The sequence below is a fragment of the Lepidochelys kempii genome, chromosome 1 (assembly GCF_965140265.1).
Source record: "Lepidochelys kempii isolate rLepKem1 chromosome 1, rLepKem1.hap2, whole genome shotgun sequence".
Lineage (NCBI taxonomy): Eukaryota > Metazoa > Chordata > Testudines > Cheloniidae > Lepidochelys > Lepidochelys kempii.
Window position 1 is genome coordinate 62,533,923 of NC_133256.1, and position 25,893 is coordinate 62,559,815.

At 41.2% G+C, this 25,893-nt stretch overlaps 1 protein-coding gene across 8 annotated transcripts in view; it reads left to right on the forward strand.

The window, feature by feature from the left end:
- The window catches only part of ELF1 (E74 like ETS transcription factor 1), a 148,710-nt gene that overhangs the window by 73,819 nt on the left and 48,998 nt on the right, over positions 1-25,893 (forward strand). For 7 of the 8 annotated variants that reach the window (XM_073345903.1, XM_073345853.1, XM_073345923.1 and 4 more), the window contains one exon: positions 17,081-17,389. In XM_073345903.1, the coding sequence (XP_073202004.1) occupies positions 17,318-17,389 (72 nt within the window). In that variant the 5' untranslated portion in view covers positions 17,081-17,317. Of the gene's footprint in view, positions 1-16,379; positions 16,526-17,080; positions 17,390-25,893 lie in introns of those variants that run through there. The other variant, XM_073345913.1, reaches the window with a different exon arrangement.

The following is a 25,893-nucleotide window of genomic DNA, read 5'->3' on the forward strand; positions in this document are numbered from 1 at the left end:
TTAGTGCTAAAAAGGGTTAAATATGAGGGCAACAGGTATAGGCAGATGTAGGTATGTGATATGTATGACTGTTTTGCAAGGTGCTATAAATATTGGCTCTGTGTAATCTGATACCGGGGTAGAACTGGCAAAGTAATGAAGGAAAGTAGATAGCAATGTAAAAGAACTGGAATTTCAGGTCTAGCTGAGTAATAGCAGTCTGTTCCAGAGTAAGGTTGAGACTATTCATATTGCTCACAGATGACAGCAAATGAGAGGCAAACAAGAGGAATATTCCATAGATTACATTATTATCGTATCAATCCCTTAGGGTCTCAATAAAGGTAAGATCATTTACCGAAGGCAAGGTCTCATTTCTGAGACCTTCAGAGGTCTCTTTGGGAACTCCATGGTGGATGAAAGTATGCCAGAGGCCTACAAAATATCAAGATGTGAATAGAATGGTGGGGAGTGGGGGACGAGGGGGGCAAAGAGGGAAGGGTTTTGTTAATGTTGAAACTACACAACTTTTGCTCAGAATAGTTTGTACCTATTTTTTTTAACTGGTGTACGTAAGTGAAACCAAAAGCTTGAATGCATGACACTATATTTACAGTGAATCTGCATACATAATATTAATGTGAATATACATTGCAGAATAAAATGCTTAACTCCGAAGAATATTTTATTTTGTTCAACAGCATGCTCTTTGTAATCGGTTAGAATGCATCAGCAAAACAATAAGGGGGGGGGGAAAATTGAGATAGCAGGAAGCAAAGGCCATTAAGATGCAAAACAATCAAATAAGTTGATGTTTTTTACGGGCCTGTCTTTCTTCATACATAGAATGGATGAGCTTGGAAGTATGGCACCTAGGCTTAGTTCCAGTTTTAAATAAATATTTCCCCTTCTGTTAAGCTGTGGCTGTTCTAGAATTACCTAGGCCTGAGCAACAAAGATTGCCCTGAATGAGAAACTTTTGATTTGACCACTGGAGGTAGATTTCTATAGCTGCCTACAGGTGGTAAAAATTTGCGTTACGAGTTTGTGTGCCTGGTAATTTTATGGGGCAGTTGGCAGTTTTACCAGAATTTGGTGGAGGCTGGCTACCAGTAACTTGTGAAGTTTTTCACCTGACCAGAATAACTAACACTGTCCTATCCCAACTCTTGATTCTGATCTACGATTTACTCCCTTTTAAGTTTAAAATATAACCCTCTATTCAGAAAGGATCGCAGTTTTATGTATCTTGTTATTTTAGTAAACAAGATTTCCCCTGAACTCTATTTATCAGATGATACTTTTTACCAATGAGTTAGTTATCTCAGGCTCCAGTTCTTCAAACCCCACTGGCATACTCCTTCCCATTGAAGGCAGTGTGATTTGACATGGCTCCAAGCATCTGCCTGCATGTTGCTTCTTGCAGCATGAGGACCTGATTTCTTAACAGCATATCAGTATTTAATCTTCCTAATTAAAATGGGCCATTAGACACCAAAACTATTTGCAAGTGCCTTTACTGTATTAAACAAATGAGAATGTATTTACTCCTTTTGTATTCCAAAAAATTAAAGCATTTGGTTTACATGAATTCTTAAACTAGTTCTGGGATTTTAACAATTTACATTCAATAAATCAATCCTTGTCACTAGATTTTGTTTAGCCAGATTTTAAAAGGCAATTAAATCTTAATATTAAGAACTCTTGCAAATGTACTTCCTTTATTTGTGTTATGCTGACAGTATGCTCAACATTTTACTCACTATAGTACAATACACAAAGATAGTCCCTGTCTCAAAAGTTTACAATATAAAAGATAAGGTACATTGGATATTCTAGAGGAGGGAATAATTCAGTGGTCTCTATTTTCCTCTCTTTAAAGACTTGCTTAGGCGAAGGATTTGAACGCAAAATCTTGTGGCTTGATGAACTGTAATAGGCATTTTATCTCATGTAATTGGAAAAATTGCCATTCCAGATCAGATTCCATCTGTCCTACCTTGGCAGTAGGCAGCACCAACTGTTTCAGAGGAAAATGCAAGAGTCCCAAAGTGGGCAATTATTGGGGGGGTGGGGGGGGCAGGAAATCCTGCCTGTCTGAGACGCTTGTTTGAAATTCACATCTATGAGAGTTTGGCTTGTGCTGTGAAGCATGATGGTTTATATCTACTCCAAACTTGTTTTCTTTTTAAAATCATATCTACTGTAACTTTGGACCAGGGTCGCCCAATGAAATTAATAGGCAGCATGTTTAAAATAAACAAAAGGAAGTACTTCTTCACATAACGCATAGTCAACCTGTGGAACTCCTTGCCAGGGAATGTTGTGAAGGCCAAAACTATAACTTGGTTCAAAAAACAATTAGGTAAGTTAATGGAATAGGTCCATCAATAGCTATTAGCCAAGTTGGTCAAGGATGCAACCCCATGGGTGTCCCTAAGCCTTTGGCTGCCAGATGCTGGGACTGGACAACGGGAGATGGATAATTTGTGATGACCGCCCTGTTCTGTTCATTTCCTGGCATTGGCCACTGTCGGAAGACAGGATGTTGGGCTAGATGGACCTTTGGTCTGACCCAGTATGGCTATTCTTAAGCTCCAGTTACCCATGTCCATGTCACTAACTTTCCTAAGCTCTTGGCCTCTACTGTGTCTGTGCCAATGAGTTCCTCCAGTTCCTTATAGGCTGAATTTTTAATTTTTTTTGGTCAGTTTTAAATTTGCTGATTTTCAATTCAATTCTGTATCTGTCTGTTCTTGTATTATAAGAAGGGGTAAATAGGAGGATCTTATTTTCCTTCTGTGTACCATATATATATAATAAAATGGAGGCAAGCTCCGGTGAAGCATAGTCTAAGAACGGTTTCAGAGTAGCAGCCGTGTTAGTCTGTATCTGCAAAAAGAAATAAATTTGTTAGTCTCTAAGGTATCACAAGTACTCCTTTTCTTTGTATAGTCTAAGAATGATGAAGATTCAGTGGTTATGAGGATGAGAGGAGAGACCAGGATAAATCCAGAGATAGTCTGAGAGGGACTGAGTACTTGTCAGTGACCCCTGAAACAGAGAATCGTATGGAGAGGTCAGGAAAACCAGTGGAGACAGCTTAGTTGTGGGGTAAATTTTCAAAAGTGCCTAAGGCCTGAATCACACACAGAATTGGTACCGTTATAATTATGCTGGTGAGCAGTGTGATTTTGTTTATTTGTTAATTAAATAATTTTACTGGTATCACTTATTCCCTGCCCCATATGGAATAAGCACTTTTATATTGGCATAAATGTGTACGTGTGTGTGTGTGCGGCTTTAACTATATTGGTTTCATTAAAGTGGTACAAATTTCATGGATAGACAAGGACTTAGGAGCTCAAGTCCCATTTTCAAAAGTGGCTTGGGAATGTATGTTCCTAAGTCATGGGACTTTGAAAATTTGCCCCTTCTGTTTCATACTTTTAATTCACAAATTTCAGACTAGGTCATCTGGCCCATAATTGCCATCTGAACAACTCTATGAAAGTATTTTGCAAAGTCAGATAACCATTTATCTTGTAAACCAACACTTCTGTGTTGTTTTGAGGTTACCTCAACCCCTTTACCCGCCACCCCTCAGCCTTTTCAACAGATTGCAGCAAAAGGGAGTGAAGGAATTAAAGTCAGAAAAAGGTTATAGCATAAACAAGGTTTAATTCCTTATTTTTAATACTCTGGAAGGGAATCCTGCCTAATATTAAATATTCAGATTAACAAAGACTGCTATTAATGGAAGGTTTGATTACCTGGTGCCACCAGGAACTTTTTATGACCTGTGTCCATGCTGCCTGGAATCCAGTTTAGAGTATGTAGTTGTTAGCCGAATGTTATGCCAAGAGATTCAGTCAATTTTTTTATCAAGTTTTAAATAAAAATGTTATTTTTTTGATAAAACAGAATAACCTGACTGATTTCTGTCCTCCTTTCTGCACTAAAGTGAGCCTATAGTCCCTGGCAATGCAGCCTGGTTTCAAACCAGGCTGTGGAACAGATACGATTGATGTTAGTGGTGTTTAAGCTTCTTTAGTTATGAACAAAGAAAAGGCTACTCAGGTTACAGCTGTCAGATCTGCTGCTATTGTCACTATTTATCATGAAGTAACTCAGAAATCTTGTGAGGGTGAGCACAGTGTCTCAAGTTGGTTCCCCTTTTCCTCACTGCTAAACACTGAAAATAGTTGAGGGCATTTGCTTGTTCTTCTTGCATGTGAGTTTCTATAGTCTTCCACATGGAGCAGGTGCTAACAGGATGGACAGTGCCTAAACACACTTGGAGAGATCATAAAGCATTTTGGGTTGCTTTGTCTCTCAACTCTGTGTTTCCTTTTCATCACACTCAGCTATTACATTCCCACTACTTTTTCTGTTTGAGATATGGTTCTGAATGCAGTGAACTGGATCTGGCTCAGTCCTGGTAAGACAGAAGTGATGCCTATTGGCAGAAGAAAACATTGAAAAGGCCTGGAGAGTGGTGTCATTACCATCTGTGTGTTTGCCTGACTTCAGCCAGGATGGTTTGTGGCCTCTTGTTTCCTAAATTCCCAGGTAACAATGCCCAATAGCGTCTTTTCCCCCTTCTCACTCCAAGGAGAGGATAAAGGCGGTCAAGAGGTGAAAGCCTTTTGTTTCTATTGTCTTTTGACAATTTTGTTATCTCCAGACTAGATCAAAATAATGTGCTCTATTTAAGACTACATTTGAAAACCACTTGGAAACTTTAGGTAATACATAATGCAGCTGTCCCTGTTCTAAGTGGGTTGAGCCATTTTTAGAACATAACACCTGAGCTCAGTTCCACACCAGAAAAATTATGCATGTGCTTAACTTTAAACACAAGTATTCCCATTGAAATCAATGGGATTACTTATGTGTTTTAACGTTAAGCACATATTTAAATGTTTTGCTAGATTGGGCCTAGATGGCTATATTTTTCTAGGGTCATTTCATGGTGTTTGTGATGCTCTGTAAAGCCCTGCCTGGGATGGGAACCAGCAGCCTGAGAGAGATGTCCTCTCTCGTCTTGTATTTTACCACAAGTTTCAACTGGGCTGCTCTTGCTGTTAGTCCCAAGAATTGAATTCCCCAAGACTGGTGGCAGAGCTTTCTAAGAAGATGGCCCATGCCTTTGGCACATTTTGCCCTGGGTGTTTTGACAGTGTCTTTTAATAGCCCTCAGAGCACAGTGTTAAGGGTAGTTATTTTCTTAAGTTTTGGTTTTGCTCAATTTGATGGGTGATAACTACCGCTGTGAGCAGCATTGATGCACTCTCTGCTTCCTATTGTTGGTAGCAAGTTGATGTTTTGCATCAGTACTTGAATGACAAAGCCATAAGGGCTATATAAGATAATAATCATGAACTTGTTAGTATATGTAATTGACATTTGGAGCTTTAGCCCTGTGCAGGAGAGCACTGTATGGCAACGGTGCAGCATCTCCATAGAAACCAGGAGTGCCAGTTCTGAAGGGATCTCTTACGAGCTTTACTGAACTGACCAAATTTTTATAAGCAGAGAGGTTATGCTGCCAGTCAGTGGGGTGGGATTTCATGTGGAGGAAGTTGGAGGGCCTAGTAGGACTCTAGCAAAGGTGTGGAGTCCCAGGTTGCTCAGGTCTTCCTGCAGGGTCACCAGTGAAAATATATTTCTAGGGTGTAAATTGGCTAAGCAAATCTTCTGGAAGGCTCATCAAGGAGTTTCAGGGTTATTGAGACATAGCAGAAGAAGTAGAAGAGGATTTCCAGGGGGACTGAGAAAGTGTTTATTCATGTATTGTTCAATTTTAGATAAGAATTAGTAAGTGGTTATTCATTTTTCATTAGTTTACTGTATATAAAGTTCTGTTTTTACTTGCTACCCTGGTAAGTTAGCCTGTAGTTTTGAGAGTTAGAAATAAGTTTATTTACATCATGTTTTTCTCCCTTTTCTTGGGACTAATTGCATGTGGTTGGTCTTATAAAGTGGGAATTGCTGTGTGTGTTAATACAAATTTCATGTTTTGTTACGGTTGTAACTGATTCATATACATCCTTGAGCTTTAGGAACCATCTGTTTTCCACCCAGTATCACAAAAGAAGCAATAGTGAAACATTTTTCCATGATGGTTCACGAAGCGCTCAATGTTTATAACAGCAAAAGAGGCCAAAAGACCATTGAAATAAAAACAAAAGCCATGTCCACACTGCAAACTTATGTCAACCTAAGCTACACTGACATTCAACTGCCATGGTTAATTCATTACTTGTGCGTGTGTATACTTGGCTCCTTGTGTCGGCAGTGTGCATACTCACCAGGAGTGCTTGTATTGATGCAGAGTGCAATGCACCGTGGGTAGGTATCCCACTGTGCAATTCACCACTATCCATCCGAGTGTCTCTTGGGAAGACTTTGCAATGTCAGATAGGGCTGATGCAAGTTGCACAGGGGTGACTGGGAGCATGGGGTCAACTTCCCACAATGCAGTGTCTTCCATCTCATAATTTCATCTGCATCCCATAATGTTCATGTCTTCTTTTCAAAATCCCACAAACCCACGTGGCCCCCCTCACTGTCCACCATCTCTGACAGAAGCATAGAGCCTGCACAGCTCTCCATTAATTGTTTGCTTTCAGAACTGCTCAGCACCAGCCAGCATATGTTGTGGACTAATAAAGATGAATTATGTTCCAAAAAATAGAATTTTGTTCTGTGACATGAACCAGGCAATTTATAAAAAACATGTAAAACTTAATCAAATGTAATAAATTAAGCGAACAGAACTTATGAAGGAGAAAGAACAATCATGTTCATTTCAGGTTACGCATATACGAACCGTGACTTTACAGGCCAGTGTATGTGAAGCTGTACTTGTCTTTAATGTCCCCTGGGGTGGAGTGGTAAGGGCAGTACACTGACACCTGATGCTACTTGAAATGTTAGGGGAGTGCAGGGGTGGCTATAGGGAGGTCCTGATATTGAGTTCTCAATGGGCTCTAGAGGGAGATGAGCATGGGATTGTTGAACCTACATGTCCACCAGAGTCTGCATCAAGGGGTTTGCTGCCTGAGAAGTGCAAACATCTTCTACAGTATGTCACTCTCTTTTTCCTGCACCTTTCTCCTCTCCACTCTGTCTTTCTCCAGTGTCTACAGTGGTGATCCTCTAGGCCCTGTGCTCATTCTCTGATGGAGCACTGGTTTGCAGAATCTCGTGGAACATGTTATCCTGAGTCCTCTTCTTTCTCCTCTGTATTTGGCTCAGGCATTCCACATGTGTAGAGGGGGAGACCCTGTAGGCCACAATGGCAGCAGATGCAGATATAACACAGAGAAGTACCATTATCGGTGTATTCACGATGGAAGTCGAAACTTAAGATGCTGAGTGAATTCACTCCCCTTGCTCCACACAAGTTATAAGTACTACATTCTTACTTTTTGCTTGGGATCGATGGACTATGGCACCAGTCACAGCACCAGCTATGGTGAGTGTAGCCCTCCCAGGGCTGAGGAAATGAGGAGGAAGTAGTTCGGTTTCATGTTTCGAGTTGTAGAAGGCAACGGAACTGAATACTGGCACAGTTTTCTACAAGCAGTAGTGATTTTAGCTGATATTTCACTCCTGAGGGTAACAGAGGCATTGAGAGCACAACCTGTACTGGCATCCCAATGCTGCCCTGGGTCTGTATGCTGCTGGCCTGTGGACTGCAGTGGAGCCTGCTGAAGTTATTGCTGAATGGCATGGGAAAGTGTTCTACTGTGGCAGGAGAAATAAGGCAGCCCTCCCCAGAAACTTTCAGCAGAGGATTGCAGACTACCTCCTCGAAAGTTTCATCGAGATCTCTATGGAGGATGCACAGGACATCCCAGTATACATACGTAAACTGGTTCCTGTGGCTTCCACTGTCTAACATTGGAGGAGACTAAAAAGCAGATAGCAGCTCTATATCTCTTGGTTGTTCTACTACCTCTTCTAGCACAAGTCAAGATGAGTAAATCAACATACGTATCCTTCTGCTTTGGGGTGCCATCCCTGTAATTTCAAAATAAACTCCATACTTACTGGAGGTTCTGGCCCCTGCATTGGGCTCTCCTGTGCTCAACTTGCAGTACTGACTGGACTGAGGTGGAGTCAGAAACAGATCTTGGCTCGTTGCACAGCTGGATTGCCTGTTTCTCATACTCCTCCTCACTGATTATGGCAAGGGCGTCTGACTTGAGCTCCTTGGTACTATCCATGATGCTATTGGGGGTGGTGATAGGGTCTCCACTGAGGATGGCATGCAGCTCTTTGTAAAAGTCACAGGTCTGTGACTGTGGATCAGTTGTTGGCTTCCTTGGCGTTCTTGTGCCGCTGCAGTTCCTTTGCTTTCATGTGGCACTGCTGCTGGTCCCTGTCATAGCCCTTCTCCTGCATCGCCTGAGCAATCTGCTTGTAGAGATGTCCATGTTTCTATGTCTGGTTCAGAGCTGAGCCTATGCAGCATCTTCTCCCCACAGGCCCTGGAGATCCAATATCTCCTGTGTACTCTAGGCAGGAGTGCGTCTGGAGGGTGTAGTTGGCATGGTCAGCTGAGCAGTTGCACTCAACAATGGACTGGAGAGCTGCTAGGTGTGATCACCAAGCTGGGAAATCAGGAAAAGCAATTTAAAAAACTTGCAGGGCTTTAAAGGGGAGGAGGACTTCTAGTCTATGTGACCCCTGGGCAGCAGAGGTCACAGTGGTGAACAGAGAGCTCAGTGTAGGGTATTGTGGTACAGCTGCTGGAGGCCAGTAATGGTCGATGTAGGTAACGCAGTGTCTACACTTCCACTGCATTGACCTAACTACATCGACCATGACTGTACGCCACTCGGGGAGGTTGTGTTATTAAGTTGGCGCAGCGAGGCACTTACATCGGCAGAGGCCAAATTTAAGTGAGACTCGCGCACAGTTAAGTAGATGTAAGCTGCCTTGTGTTGACCTAACTTTGTAGTGAAGACCAGACTGAAGTCTCATGGACTTCAGTGGTTTTTGGATTAGGCTCATAGTGTTTTGGTTATGTGACTGTTTCCTGTAGTACAGAGGTTCCCAAACTTGGTTCGGGGCTGCCCCTGGTGGGCTGCGAGACGCTTTGTTTACATGAGCGTCCGCAGGTACGGCCGCTCACAGGTCCCAGTGGCTGTGGTTCACTGTTCCCGGCCAGTGGGAGCTGCGGGAAGCGGTGCGAGCCAGGACACCAGTCCCCGCAGCTCCCACTGGCCAGGAACAGTGAACCGCGGCCACTGGGAGCTGCGAGCAGCCGTACCTGCGGACGCTCAGGTAAACAAAAAGTGTCTCATGGCCTGCCAGGGGCTTACCTTGAACAAGCCACGAACCAAGATTGGGAACCCCTGCTCTAATATGAACAAAAAAATCAGTTTGTTTGATATCTACATTCTGTTTCTCATTTTATAACAATCTGTCATAAAACTGTGTACCATTGTAGTCTGATAGATGTAATATCTAAAAACCTATTTCAAACATATATTAAAGCTTGTTTCTTATATGTGTAATTTCATGTCCCGCTAATGTCAGTGGTTCTCTGATCAGTTGTAAGAGTCCACCTCTATTAATCCCTTTGGAGGATCAGGGCATAATTTGATAAACATTTTACTACTGTTGCAGCCATAAGTCTATAATTCATATCAAATGCATAACAACGTAGACTGTGACAATTCTAGTTATATAATCCAGCTGTCATGTTTACCAAATGCCCTTGTGCAGAGTTCTGTTGGGCTTGAGGAAAAGCAATATTATTTTCAACTTCTTTCCAAAGTATAGATATAGGTCCATATTCTGGATTGATGCAGGAAAAAGTTCTATTTAAATATTTCTGAGACATAGAAGCACAATTCTACATCTGCAAAGATGTTTCTGTCTTTTACTATTCTTATGCCAACTTGATGGAGACTGCACAGATTCTGTTTCAAACTTAGTTTCTTTATTAAACGCGTTCAGGCTGAGACACTTAGCAATGACTTGGTCATTGGTCTTGGTCTTGGTCAGTTTTAGAATCATAGAATCATAGAATATCAGGGTTGGAAGGGACCCCAGAAGGTCATCTAGTCCAACCCCCTGCTCGAAGCAGGACCAATTCCCAGTTAAATCATCCCAGCCAGGGCTTTGTCAAGCCTGACCTTAAAAACCTCTAAGGAAGGAGATTCTACCACCTCCCTAGGTAACGCATTCCAGTGTTTCACCACCCTCTTAGTGAAAAAGTTTTTCCTAATATCCAATCTAAACCTCCCCCACTGCAACTTGAGACCATTACTCCTCGTTCTGTCATCTGCTACCATTGAGAACAGTCTAGAGCCATCCTCTTTGGAACCCCCTTTCAGGTAGTTGAAAGCAGCTATCAAATCCCCCCTCATTCTTCTCTTCTGCAGGCTAAACAATCCCAGCTCCCTCAGCCTCTCCTCATAACTCATGTGTTCCAGACCCCTAATCATTTTTGTTGCCCTTCGCTGGACTCTCTCCAATTTATCCACATCCTTCTTGAAGTGTGGGGCCCAAAACTGCACACAGTACTCCAGATGAGGCCTCACCAATGTCGAATAGAGGGGAACGATCACGTCCCTCGATCTGCTCGCTATGCCCCTACTTATACATCCCAAAATGCCATTGGCCTTCTTGGCAACAAGGGCACACTGCTGACTCATATCCAGCTTCTCGTCCACTGTCACCCCTAGGTCCTTTTCTGCAGAACTGCTGCCTAGCCATTCGGTCCCTAGTCTGTAGCTGTGCATTGGGTTCTTCCGTCCTAAGTGCAGGACCCTGCACTTATCCTTATTGAACCTCATCAGATTCCTTTTGGCCCAATCTTCCAATTGGTCTAGGTCCTTCTGTATCCTATCCCTCCCCTCCAGCGTATCTACCACTCCTCCCAGTTTAGTATCATCCGCAAATTTGCTGAGAGTGCAATCCACACCATCCTCCAGATCATTTATGAAGATATTGAATAAAACCGGCCCCAGGACCGACCCTTGGGGCACTCCACTTGATACCGGCTGCCAACTAGACATGGAGCCATTGATCACTACCCGTTGAGCCCGACAATTTAGCCAGCTTTCTACCCACCTTATAGTGCATTCATCCAGCCCATACTTCCTTAACTTGCTGACAAGAATACTATGGGAGACCGTGTCAAAAGCTTTGCTAAAGTCAAGAAACAATACATCCACTGCTTTCCCTTCATCCACAGAACCAGTAATCTCATCATAAAAGGCGATTAGATTAGTCAGGCATGACCTTCCCTTGGTGAATCCATGCTGGCTGTTCCTGATCACTTTCCTCTCATGCAAGTGCTTCAGGATTGATTCTTTGAGGACCTGCTCCATGATTTTTCCAGGGACTGAGGTGAGGCTGACTGGCCTGTAGTTCCCAGGATCTTCCTTCTTCCCTTTTTTAAAGATTGGCACTACATTAGCCTTTTTCCAGTCATCTGGGACTTCCCCGGTTCGCCACGAGTTTTCAAAGATAATGGCCAGTGGCTCTGCAATGACAGCCGCCAATTCCTTCAGCACTCTCGGATGCAACTCGTCCGGCCCCATGGACTTGTGCACGTCCAGCTTTTCTAAATAGTCCCTAACCGCCTCTATCTCCACAGAGGGCTGGCCATCTCTTCCGCATTTTGTGATGCCCCGCGCAGCAGTCTGGGAGCTGACCTTGTTAGTGAAAACAGAGGCAAAAAAAGCATTGAGTACATTAGCTTTTTCCACATCCTCTGTCACTAGGTTGCCTCCCTCATTCAGTAAGGGGCCCACACATTCCTTGGCTTTCTTCTTGTTGCCAACATACCTGAAGAAACCCTTCTTGTTACTCTTGACATCTCTGGCTAGCTGCAGCTCCAGGTGCGATTTGGCCCTCCTGATAACATTCCTACATGCCCGAGCAATATTTTTATACTCTTCCCTGGTCATATGTCCAACCTTCCACTTCTTGTAAGCTTCTTTTTTATGTTTAAGATCCGCTAGGATTTCATCATTAAGCCAAGTTGGTCGCCTGCCATATTTACTATTCTTTCGACTCATCGGGATGGTTTGTCCCTGTAACCTCAACAGGGATTCCTTGAAATACAGCCAGCTCTCCTGGACTCCTTTCCCCTTCAAGTTAGTCCCCCAGGGGATCCTGGCCATCCGTTCCCTGAGGGAGTCGAAGTCTGCTTTCCTGAAGTCCAGGGTCCGTATCCTGCTGCTTACCTTTGTTCCCTGCGTCAGGATCCTGAACTCAACCAACTCATGGTCACTGCCTCCCAGATTCCCATCCACTTTTGCTTCCCCCACTAATTCTACCCGGTTTGTGAGCAGCAGGTCAAGAAAAGCACCCCCCCTAGTTGGCTCCTCTAGCACTTGCGCCAGGAAATTGTCCCCTACGCTTTCCAAAAACTTCCTGGATTGTCTATGCACCGCTGTATTGCTCTCCCAGCAGATATCAGGAAAATTAAAGTCACCCATGAGAATCAGGGCATGCGATCTAGTAGCTTCCGTGAGCTGCCGGAAGAAAGCCTCATCCACCTCATCCCCCTGGTCCGGTGGTCGATAGCAGACTCCCACCACTACATCACTCTTGTTGCACACACTTCTAAACTTAATCCAGAGACACTCAGGTTTTTCTGCAGTTTCGTACCGGAGCTCTGAGCAGTCATACTGCTCCCTTACATACAGTGCTACTCCCCCACCTTTTCTGCCCTGCCTGTCCTTCCTGAACAGTTTATAACCATCCATGACAGTACTCCAGTCATATGAGTTATCCCACCAAGTCTCTGTTATTCCGATCACGTCATAGTTCCTTGACATCACCAGGACCTCCAGTTCTCCCTGCTTGTTTCCAAGGCTTTGTGCATTTGTATATAAGCACTTGAGATAACCTGTTGATCGCCCCTCATTGCCAGTATTTTTTTTTTTACTTTTATGATTAAACTCTCAACTCCCTAAAAAAAGTTGTGTAGTGGAAACACTGGTATAACATTTTAAATGGTGTAATAAATACAAAACTTAATTTTGACCCAGCTACTTTATTTCATTAGTTCAAATGTATTTAATCGTTTGTTGCTACAGCATATGCTTTTGGGTATCGGGTCTATGTTGTTTGCCTACACAGTATGATATCTACCATAAAAAATGTGTTTATAGCTAATGAAAAATATAAGGAGTAAAGTAATTTGTTTTTAAAACTCATTTTCTCTTGTTTTTAAAAATATGCAGCATATTTATGTTCAGTCTCTTTAGAAACATATATTTCTTTGTTTGTCCTTGAGAATGTTGATGATGATGGGGCTCTGGAAGACAGATGCCCATAGTAGGTAGAGAAGGTCCTTTCCTAGGTACAAACACCTGATCCTTCCATGTAAAAAAAAGGATATGATTCTTTAATGTGTGTGTAATATTGATGTATCCATGTTTTACATTTTTTTAGAGCACTCTTCTTTATGCCTTATCACAATCTTTCTGAGGCCTAAATACAGGTCACCATTTTTGATTTAATAAAGATTTTTGAAACTAAAAGATAAACTCTGATAAATGTATTTTTAATGATCAAGTAAAAACTCAAGTAAAAGTTGAAACTTATAAGCACCTTGTTATTCATCAATGGTCACAGGTAATTTTGCTCTTCATGTTATGGGGAATTATGCTCTATCATCAACGGAAGAATAAATCTCTTATGCTAGCTTTCTAAGGAATGTGTCTAGTGCAGTGGTTCTCAAACTTATTTGATCAGGCCGCCTTTCTTTGTGTCTGTAGTCGTTTATGTGCTCCCTCTCACCCCCAGTATATATACCACTATGCACCTCTGAAGGCAGAGCAGAGAGAAGTAACTGCCGACCGGGCGCCTAGCTCTGAAAGCAGCGCCACGCCAGCAGCAGCACAGAAGTAAGGGAGGCAATGTGAGAAGCTATATTTGTCATCACTTTTCGCAGTAGACTTAGCGCCCCATTGCTGCCCTTACTTCTACGCTGCTGCTGCCACCCCAGGGCTGACAGCCAGAGCCCCACCGTCTCCAGGTGAGGGGATGGGGGAAGGAGTGCCCAAGCCCAGGTGACGGGGCTCTGGCTGTCCCCTTTGTCCCCGCCTCCCGTGTGATGTCAGCCCTTCTGCATGAGCCCCAGCCAGGCTCTGCCTCCAGTTCTCTTTGTGACTTTGAGTGACTTACTTAACAACTCTGCCCTTCCATATCCCAATTTGTAAAAATGGAGTCAGTATTATTTGCCGTACAGTACTGTGCAGCTTTAAATGTTTGCAGAATGCTTTATCATTGGATGAAAGGAAGTTTCAGAAGTGCTAAGTATTGTTAAAGTACTGAAGTATCTTACGCACTCCACAGGTCAGGATGTGTCTGAGTTTGTTCATTTACCCTAATTTAGAACGGCTGCTGTTAATATATCTACTTTTTTTCATTGATAGAAAAATTCAAGTCTGTAGGCTCATAGTGTTTGGACTGTGATGCTTGGAAATTGGTATTGCTGTTCCTTGGTTAGAGAAAATGCAAACAAAATATTTCATCTTAATGAAAATGTATTAATTTATCTATTGGGGAAAGTTTAAACTACTTTACTTTTGCTCTTGTATCCTTCATTTTGAATATCAGCAAACAGGCTGCTAGGTGGCCACGTGAAATGAGATTAGTGAGCATACTGGCACTCCCATTTTCTCAAAAGAGAGGCCAAGAAATAAATGGTAAGGGAGGTTAGAAGTGGTCCCTCAAGATTAAAGATTAGAAACATTGAGAGGCAACCTAGAGTCGTTACACTGCTGCAACCTGTATGTGTATTCTGAGGATACATGGAGAACCTCACAAATACTATAGGTGCTTTACAAAATAAATAGTTTTAAGCTTGAAAAATTAAACAAATATTTTTAAAAATATATTCATGCATGTGGCTTCCATTAAGAAAACTCGGATGAATATATGCCCTTTATTTAGAGCTGTGATTATTCTCATGGGGAATTTAACTTGGAAGTTGGGGAGGTTCTCATGTTTGTACAATCTTGGGTTTCCTGATTTTGGAAGAGGAGGATTAAGTGCTTTATACTAAACCCTTTTTTAGCATGTAATTGTAATTCATTAATTAGGGAATACTACAAAAGACAGTGTGTCCCCTGAGAAAAGAAGACCCAGCTGTTGGATTTCCTGAAGGTATAGTACATGTCATCTCCTCCCTAATTAGGTTTCTTGATGCTAGGGAAATAGAGGGGCAGTTCCATTCTCCCTGTCTTATTCCACTGTAAAAACAAACCAAAGAATCTGTATCCCCTCCCTTTAACAAAGTCAGTTTTGTATATAAACACAGTTGTTAATAATCAGAAATGACCAAATCCTGTTCCCTTTCAAGTCATTTTGAAATTTTGCCTTTGACTTTAATGAGCACAGGATCTGGCTGGCTCAAACTGTATATTTCACAGTTGATTGCTATATGACTAATATATAACTTGTGTCTTAGGACAGTGGTTCTTAACCTTTCCAGACTTCTGTACCCCTTTCAGGAGTCTGATTTGTCTTGTGTGCCGCAAGTTTCACCGCACTTAAAAACTCTCTGGCTGCCCAGCTCTGAAGGCAGTGCTGCTGCCAGCCGTAGTGCAGAAGTAAGAATGGCAATACCATACTGTGACACCCTTACTTCTGCACTACTGCTGGTGGCAACGCTGCCTTCAGAGCTGGGCGTCTGGAAATTGGGGGCTACTAGCTGGGGCATTCATGCTGTTTGCCATGTGGGAGGACTATTTTTTTAATCCTGCTCCTGTCTCGCCCCGCAATACCCACTCCACCCGCTCTGACATGGTTTGTTGAATTTTTATCCCTCTTCCTCTGTTATCACAGCGGTACATGGGGGATCCCTGTCCTGCTTCAGGGTTCTAGAGCCTGTTGTAAAACTAGGCAAATAAGATGAGTTGGCATACCGCTTGGAAGGTTTCTGCGTACCCCCAGGGGTACAGGTACCCTGATAGAAAACTGCCTTAGGAGATCTGAATTTAATGCAATGTGGGGAACCAAGGGCTATTTTCAAAAATAGGTGCTTAAAGTTAGGTCCTAAATCCATATGTAATCACCTAAATGTGGACTTAGGCATCTAGCTTTAGACACCTATTTCTTGAAAATATTGGCTGATATTTTAAAAAAGTTTCTCAGCTTTTTCTTATCAGTTTACTGAATATATGAGTCATACAAACAAGATCACATTTTATTTCCCATTTGAAAAAATGTGTGATACAGCTTATCACTTTGAGTCCATTTCAGCTGCCTTTACCTTTTATTGCTGCTGAATAAATTAGAATGTGGGAGTTGTAAGCGCACATCCCTCCAGTGAAGCTGTTTACATTCCTAAGTTGCATTTCGGGTTTTTTTGCTATTGTAGCGTGCAGTTCTTTGCATGTTCTAATTTGCCATGACGTGGTCAGTGCAGTTTCCTTCCTGTAGCTTGCAAGCCTGTGCTAGAGATAAGGATACATTTACAGTACATTTTAAAAAGAGAGGCTGCTTAGTGTGAGAACTCAAGGGCTTTCTGGATTTTAGAAGGATTAATTAAAAAAGAGTATGTATTTGTTTTATCTAGTTTATGCTTTAGGAGTTAACCAAGATACAGTGAATCATCCATTTAACTGGCAAAATAACAACTTTTCAAAATTGGACTAGCAAATGAGGAGGAGAAAACAATAGTACCTGATGTATTCAATAACTTATTAGATCGCTCTAGGATTGTATATTTGCCTTGAATTTTCTCTTAGATACATGGGTTCATTAACAAGTATGGGAGCTGAATGCTGTGTATCAAGTGAAAAATAAAATGTCAGTAGCTATTGTATTTAAATCTTTTTTGTTTTTACTTCTCAGTATACTACTCTTATTTTTATTTTAATCTGATACACTTTGAAATTAATGTCCAACTTGGTGAAGCAAACTGAACGGTTTATGAAGCACACTAAATTAAACATGTTCTTATCTGTAAAAATAAGATCTCTAAAGATATGGGAGTGTCTGACTTTATGTGATGTAGATTTGGATCTCTTTATCACTCTGAACAAACTTTTATGGCTGTGCTGTACAGTTAACGCAACTGCTTATTCATTGTAATATTTTTGTTTTTCAGGGGTGAAAGGTTATCTATCTGAGGACACATTTCAGGAAAAGTTTCCCCGGGTTTGTTTATTTTTGAGCAGGGAAGAACCCAAGAAGATTGGCTGTCCAGGAATTATTGTCCCAGACACTTGATTCATTTCATAATCTTGTTTTCCTGCCTGACTGGATCTTGGAAACCGTCTCCATTCCTTTACATTTAAGAGCATTTTTTTTCTTTTGTGGAACTGAGACCTGGGAATGCTTTATTATGGCAGCAGTTGTACAACAGAATGAGCTCGTGTTTGAATTTGCCAGCAACGTCATGGAGGATGAGCAACAGGTATGAGATAAAAAAAAAAAAGAAGCTATGTTAGTTTGTCAGTGATGCACGTATTCTAAAAATATCAAAAAACGTCGCTTTTTTTTTTTTTAAACTAAGCATTGAGATCATTATTACCACAGAAAATGTTTGCACTGTTTCGAAAGTTCACTGTTGCTTCATGCAGTGTGTGTGTGTGAACAAAGCAGAAAATAGCTCAAGCGCTCGGTGGTCATCGCCTTGTGACTTCTGTGATATTGAAGAGACCATTTCTTCATTGTTAACAGATCTGTGCCAGTAGATCCCACTGGTCGATGCAGAATTCCAAAGCCCTAGTATTTAGCAGTCTTTTTAACCCTTCCAATACACTTGGGTAAGATGATAAATATGGGGAGTCTGCTACTCCACAGATGGCCAGAAACACTACCAGGAGGTTATCTTGGATACCGTATGTTCTTGACGGGTTGTTTTCTGAACTGTATCATTAAAGGGTTTTGTCAGCTACTCAAAAATGCAACTAGCGATTTAAACTCCAATAATTTATTTAGGCTAGTGTCTGTCACATTACCAAAAAAAACCCCTCCATCCCCTTTAAACCATTCTCTCAATTAGTTATTTAAGCCAGGCCCTGTGTCTAAATGATGTAAAATGTGCCTTGACACTATAGTGAAGGATTCCTTAAATGCAAATGATAATAATCCATGCTTATGGAGGGATGAGGGCAACTGCTCTGAAGAGATTTCAAATGCCTGTTAAAGGTAAGCTTTATATTTGTTAGTAAGAAATTTAGCAATGCAGTATTACAGGGAGGCAGTTTTCAAAATGCTGCTGAACACAGTAACTGTCTGTCCAGGTCATAATATCTTTTAAAATTTTTGTGTGAAAAGCACCTACCTATCCCTTCTCCTTCTACAATACTTCTGGTTTTGTAATCATGCTTCTGGCTTTTTTTTTTTTTTATTAACATGACCTACCTAAAGGGCTGTGATTGGCTAACATCTGCTGTCACTTACTATCACATGCTTCCAATGAAACTGAATGTGAATTGCTTACTCAATTTTGGGTGGAAGTTCTGGCAATGTAACTTCCTTCCCTGTATTTTTTCAGAGTTCATGACAGCCCAGGGATTCAAATATTGGAATTCCATAAACTTAGTGGAAAGCAAGCCTTATTTATTAGCATTATATATTGTTGTTCTCACTTTCCCAGCCAATGGGAGAGGAGAATGCTGAGAAAGTAAAGGATGCTTCATTCCAAATTCATAGAGAAGAAATTAATCTAACATGTTTTTGCTCTGTTTAGATATGTTTTTATTTAGACAAATGGCAATAGGCATAAAATATAAAGAACACGATCAAATATTTCAAGAGGGCAGTATAAACCTCCCGTAAGAGTTCTTCAGCCTCAGAACAAATGCCTCCCTGGCATTCATTTTGGAAGCCCAATAAATCCTACTCTAGAAAAAGCCTAGGAAAACAGTCTTATCACATGCCCTAAAAGTAACCCAATTAAGGCTGTGACAGACTAATGGGAAAAAGTGAACTCTATAACGCCAAGGACCACTCAGTTAGAATACCTTGCTGCAAGTTCTTTCCAAACCTGGGGGATCTTAGCTCAATTGCAAGAGATGAGGATAAATCTAGAGGTGGCTGATTTATGAGAATGAATCTTATAAAAAGGGACATTCTTCTTCGGAAAAATGTCTGAGTGGTTAAAGTAGAAATTGAATATGGGCGTGTCATATTATTTTTGTTACCAAAAAAAAAAATGCTGTATTAGAATGTATAAATCAGAGGGATCATGTGGTAAGACCAGGGAGGTAGTTAATTTTATACAGAGTTGTTAAGGGTTTTGATTTCTGTGATGGATAAAATTGATATTTCTGTTTATTTGTCCAGAACTGACAACTAGAAAGTTGTAGCCCTGAAAATATTTTTACTGGTCTAACAAAGATCTTTTTTCTAGCTGAGCTTTGAGTATTGGTTTCACCCAATTTAATTTTTTTAAAATTATTTTTGCTGTGTTTTTGAAAATTAGAATTTAGGATTGAAACAATATAAGGAACTTTCCTGTTTTAATAGCTCTTAACATGTAGTTTAGAGACCATTTTCTTTCTGGAATTTAAAGAGGGAGACTGTTTCAGAGAAAGTTTCAGTATCTAGATTCTGGCTGTTTTCAGTACTTTTGGGAAGTCCTAACTCATTCTTCTTTTCTTTCTTTTGTTATTGTCTTACTTCAGCTCTTAAAATCAACTTATGAGTCATCTATTTGCAAATTTAATCCAGCTCAGCCAGTGTCAGATGGTGCTAGAGGTGGGATTTGAATTACTCCACATGAACAGGAAATATGATTTCTTCCCTTACCAGCTTTGTCCATTTCTGTTTAAGAAATACTGATATATATATTTTGCTTTCTCAGTGGCCCTTTTTGGAGTGTGCAAGTGTTACCATGCACAAATAACATAAAAACTTCTTCTGTGCTTACTCTACTAATAGGATTACAGACTCTGTTGCTACACAGAACAGATCCTGCTTAAATAGGGATGATTCTGTTTTTGCATGGAGTACCATCAGTCTGAAACTAGGCTGCACCTTCTAGAGCAGGCGTGGGCAAACTTTTTGGCCCAAGGGCCACATCTGGGTATGGAAATTGTATGGTGGGCCTTGAATGCTCACAAAATTGGGGTTGGGGTGCGGGAGGGGGTGAGGGCTCCAGCTGGGATTATGGGGCTGGGGATGAGGGGTTGAGGGTGCAGGAGGGTGCTCTGGGCTGGGACTGAGGGGTTTGAGGGCAGGAGGGGGATCAGGGCTGGGGCAGGGGACTGGGGCACAGGAGGGGGTCAGAGGTGCAGGCTCCAGGTGGCACTTACCTCAGGCAGCTCCCAGAAGCAGCGGCATGTCCCTCATTCTACACAGAGGTGCAGCCAGGCAGCTCTGCACACTGCCCCGTCCACAGGCGCTGCCCCTGCAGCTCCCATTGTGAGCATTCCCAGCCAATGTGAGCTGTGAGGGTGACACTTGGGGTGGGGTTGCTGTGCGGAGCCCCCTGGCTACCCCTATGTGTAGGAGCCGGAGGGGGGACATGCTACTACTTCCACGGCACATACAGAGCGGGGCAAGCCCCCAACTCCGCTCCCCTGGCGAGAGCTTGAGGGCCGGATTAAAACATCTGGAGGGCCGGATGTGGCTTCTGGGCCGTAGTTTGCCCACCCCCGTCCTAGAGGCTCCAATTCTGGCAGATATGCTCCCTAGCACAGTTCCTGCCTGTGGCACATAATAGTCAGGTCTCCCAGGGGCTGTGATACTTTGGTCTAATTTTGGTTGTTGGGTCATGGTGATGTCTTTCTGTATGGCACAGACCATGCTAGATGACATGTTGGTCTCTTCTGGTCTTACTCTATGAATCCTCTCTCTCTCTCTGTCTCTCTCTCAATTCCTCCCTCCCCCCATTCCTTCACTGCCTTTCAATTGGTTAGGAAGTTCCATCCTTGAAACAGTTGCATTTTGGCAGCCACAGTACTTTCCCAAGGGTATATAGGTCTAGCAGTGATTGGGGATCAGACCTGGTGCTATCCCTGACAGGGTCTTTATGCCCTGACTGCCACTTTTGGCCCTTCACACTCCTCCAAGAGGAAGGGAAGACCTCAGAGGGTTGGCCTGTCAATTGTTTTGAGATGCCATGGCACAGATTCACAGAACAGTGCAGTCAAGTTTGTGGGGACTGATTTTCTCCACCTTTTGGCCCAATTCCAGTCTGCCTTCAGTAGTCTCCTTTGCTTTGTGGATGGCCACTTCCTCTCTCCCCTCTCAACTCCAGAGTCAGAGGGCCTCTGGATCGGGCAATAAATGTTACTCTCTATCTCCATGCAGAGTATCTTTCAGACAGATTCTCAGTCCCCTTCCCACATTCCTGATGATCTGGCTGTGGGTCAGTTTAGAAGGATGGATTGTCTTTGACAGGGCTGATGGAACTGAAGTCAGTTTCTGAATGAGGAGGACTCCCATATTCAGAAAGCTCCTAGGAAGTCTCCTAGGAGACCTTTTTATCTCTCATGTGCTGAGGTGTGGTGGACACCTTGTCAGAAGCTCACTCTTCTGATTTCACAGGCAGTCTCCATCAAGGAAGGAGAGGATCTCTGACTTAGTAATTCTATCAGACTTCTTCTGCCATTCATAATTTGTACAAGATTGCTATTGTGACTAAAATAACACAACTACTAGTAGTCTCAATTTTCTATTCTATTGGGATTCAAGTACTTTTCCTCCAGTTATATTATTGAGACAGGTATGTAAAATCTGAAATAAAATTGCCTCTTTCTCTTGTCACTTACATATCAGTTTATTTCAATAGAAGCTTCGTTGGGTGTGGGGTGGACGAAATTTTATTGATGAAATTTGCAAGTGCAGTCAATGTAAAAAAGTAGTTTTGGCAATAACAAAAGACTCTTTTTACAAAGTTTCATTTTTCACTTAAAGCCTACAAGTGTACATATATTTTCTGTGAGTAATTACAGAATATTTGCTGTGGGCTTTCTATTCTTAATATTGCAGGAAAGAAAACCTTTACTTTGCATCTTATGAGTATGCAAACCCAAAAAGTGGTGATCGTGTTTTTTTTTAAATGCCACTAAAACTGTTGATTTTTGCTCCTACTCTTCTAGGACTATAATTTATTTAAGTCAGCTTCACTTACTATATGACAGCATGGCTATTACTAATAATTTTCTGTATTCTCCAGGTCACTTTTTCATTATGTTCACCTTTTCCTCCCTGAATCGTATGTCACTAAGCTCCTCAAATAGTTATTTAAGCATAGGGCAAAACTAAGAATTATCCTAATAGTGTCTTTTGGCACTGTATAAATTACTGTGATGGGATATGCACTGTAGTTGTAACCATATTGATCCCAAGATATTTGAGAGAGGTGGGTGAGGTAATATCTTCTATTGGAGCAACTTCTATAGGTGACAGAGATGTTGGGGATATTTAGTTAAACTACCATGGTGGGTGTATTCAGGACAGTAGTCCCCAGGCATGGTCAGAACACAATTGTAGGTTGTGCTAAACCACGTTCCTGAGCAATCCTACAGATTGATAAAATTCAAGGCTGCAGTACAGTTCAGTAACACTGTCAAAATATGATTCAGTCGTGTTGGTAGTGCAAGACTGAAGATGTTTTAAAAATGAACAGATTACTGACCTATTGTATCTAGTTCCACAGCACTTTTACTTCTGCTGTGCAGTGTAGATGGGACCTTAGAAAGCTCTGGACAAGAATTTCATTTACACTAAACTTGTTTCTAAATTGTAAACGCTCTTCCTTGTTTTTAGTAAAAAGTGTTTCTTTGGATTTATTCTTCTGAAGCGAAGTAATTATTTAAAACCTACTCCCTTGAAGAATGACAATATAGTTCACTTGCTTTCTTTGTTCAGGGGTTCTCAAACTGGGGGTGGTGAACTCTCAGGGGGTTGCGAGGTTATTACATGGGGGGGTCACAAACTGTCAGCCTCCACCCCTAACCGCGCTTCTCCTCCAGCATTTATAATAGTGTTAAATATTTTTAAAGTGTTTTTAATTTATAAGGGGGGGTTAAACTCACAGGCTTACTGTGTGAAACGGGTCACCAATACAAAAGTTTGAGAACTGATGCCTTAGTTCCTGTTTCTGAGGAGGCTGAGGTAGTGGCACAAAATTAGGTCGTTAGAGAGAGAGCATGTTGAGCCAGAACCATTTTTATAGAGAAAGGTGCTAATGAGAAGGGCTGGCTTTATGGGCAAATAAAGTAAGCAACATTTTCAGCTACCAAGCTAGTGCAACAGCAGAACCCTAAGGGAATGAACACCTCACTAGCAAAGAATCTGTTTCTAACAGGACTGGAAGAGGAGACTGACTGTTTAAGGCTTTTTTTCCTCCTCACCCTCTTGCCATCCCCGTTCCAGCATCTTGAGCTTCCCCCTTGTTTGGTTTGGGGGTTGCAACATTCATAAGGCCTACTCAGCAATGTTGAAAACATATAAGCTCTACTCTGGGAAGAACGTTTAGAAGCTATTCTAGCTAACATAGTTTCCCTTGAATGTAGGTGGCACTTCATAATTTAGGGATTCATGCATTACTTTTCAAAATTGTAATCCAAGACTTTCATTCAAATCGAGAGAAAATATTTTTCCTTTGTAAACATGGCATGACCTTCAAATCCTGATAATTTAGGAGGAGTTTACGTTTAACCATTGAAATGTTCAGAATTAGCAAATGATATGAGAGGATGTGGCATATTGCACTATATATATTATAGGTGGGACTGGTAGCACTGTCTATTATTAAGGTTGCGCCACACTTCTCACTACAAAGCTCTGTTTTCAGCTGCTTATAGCTAGGCTTGGAAGGATTAGATTTTTGTTGGTAGCTGTCGATTTCACTTTACACACACAGATCGATGAAAAAATATTTCCATTTTTAATAATTGAAATTTACAGATCGGCAAAGTAAGAAAAATGCTGCTTGAGAACCTGCTTGGTTTAAGGATATTTACTTTGTATATTTTGACATGTGATATTGAAATTTTTGTTTTTAAAGGCTATAAAAGTTTAACTTTTTTTATCTCAGTGCCTGCTGTCATTAAATAATTATCTGACTCCCTATTTTTTGATCCCCGCCATAATTTCTCGCAACTTGGAAAATTTAAATAGATAAATATATGGAAAAATGCTTAAAAATAAACATTGATATTATCCATCAAAACTATATAAAAAAAATTTTGAATTCTGCCAAGCTAACTTATAACTTTTCCAAACATTACGTTTTTGGGCTCAAATTTTCCATGCTGGGTGTCTGCCTTGGACTCATTTTTTAATTTCAGCCAAATGATTCAACCATTTCCGAGAACGAGGTGAAGGAAAAATAAGTTGGTTTGCTCATGTTAAAAAGTTTTCATGGCCTTTGCTTTAAAAAGCTCTGATACCTCACGCTTTGGGTCACAGACTTGAAATGTGGGAGGGGGATGCCTTTGTGTCAGGCAACCTTATTCTGGCATTTTAAATGTTTTGAGTGCTTGACTTTTCAACCTTAATACTCTTAACATTTTTTTTCACCATTTTTTCACAATACGTTTCTGTCTTGGTATTGGTTATATTGGGGAATCTCAAACTTTTTCATATCCTAGACCACATCTTAATAGTGTGATTGTCTCTTGGAGATCATTTACCCTCTGGTTCATGATCACATAACACCCTGGGGCAAATAAAGCAATTTCAAACTCATAGAAAGAATTGGACTTTACCTCTTTTTCATATGTTATTTTGTCCCTTTGTCTTTTTTGCTTTTCATTTCAACTCCCCTCATCTCTGTTGTGGAAACAAATAGACCCAAAACCATGTGACCAGCCAGATCTCTGAAGACCAACAGTGGTTTATGGGCCAAAGTTTGAGAACCTGCAGGGTAGATTACTGGTTAGTTTCTATATAGTCTTGTGCAATTAAGAAAATTAGTTGACTTGGTTCTTAAATGGGATAATAGTTTTGTGAGCCATTTTGATATAATATTAATAATGCAGACTGATTCTGATTGACTCACATGAGAGCACACCTTTGGGGTTCATTAATAAGTCTTAGTGAAGCTCATTATTCTACTGAACTGTTTAGCAGCAGTCATCTTTTCTGATGCTATGACTTTGTGCCCTTTCTCTCTTGGAGTCACTCTTGTTCAGACTTGCCTCTCCTCAGCTCTAACCTGTTCACTTCCTAATTTTTGCAGAACTGCCAGAGGGGCCTTACCTAGGTCTCCTTTTTGACTATTTTATTGGTCTTTTAGAAGTTATTTTATTTTGATTCCTGTATTTTGAGGAACTTACTTGCTGAACTTCCATAATGGGCTTTTGTGTATACTGAACTCTTAACTCACTGTAGAAGCCCACTGAAATATATTAGGCATTTTATTTAATTTGAGCCTTATTACCCATTTACAACAATTGTTGTTGGAACATGTTTTTAAAAACTACTGAATGACTTAAAATACTAATTCCTGCCTTTCAAAACTTTTAATGGCACCTGGTGCTACCAATAATTCCCTTCCTGGATTTTTGCTGAGAGGTACTTGACCTTATAGCCATCATCTGTATTGAACCATTGGCTTGGAATATATTTTATTTTTCTTGCACTTGAACTGTGTCCAGTGATCAGATTATGACCTCAATCATAAGATTTTTTTCTTGAATGGTTAAAAAAATGGCTTGAACTAGGTACAAATCTACATACTCTACTCTTCTGAAGTGTATGTTAGCCCTAAGTCCACCCACACTGTTTTGTTTACAGAAGGACCCACTCACAGAACCTTTCTTTTAATTTGTCAAATTAATAGTGTTCTATGTTTTTTGTAGTATGGAGATTGCTGAAAAAAATCTTGGCGTAATTGTAACAAACTGTGCTACCATCAGCTAGTGAATCTCTTCCTGCAGATGACCTTTTAGAAGATTAGCTGTAGAAAACTTTTCTCTGTTGTAACATTCACTTTCTGAAAACCTCTTCCTGTTG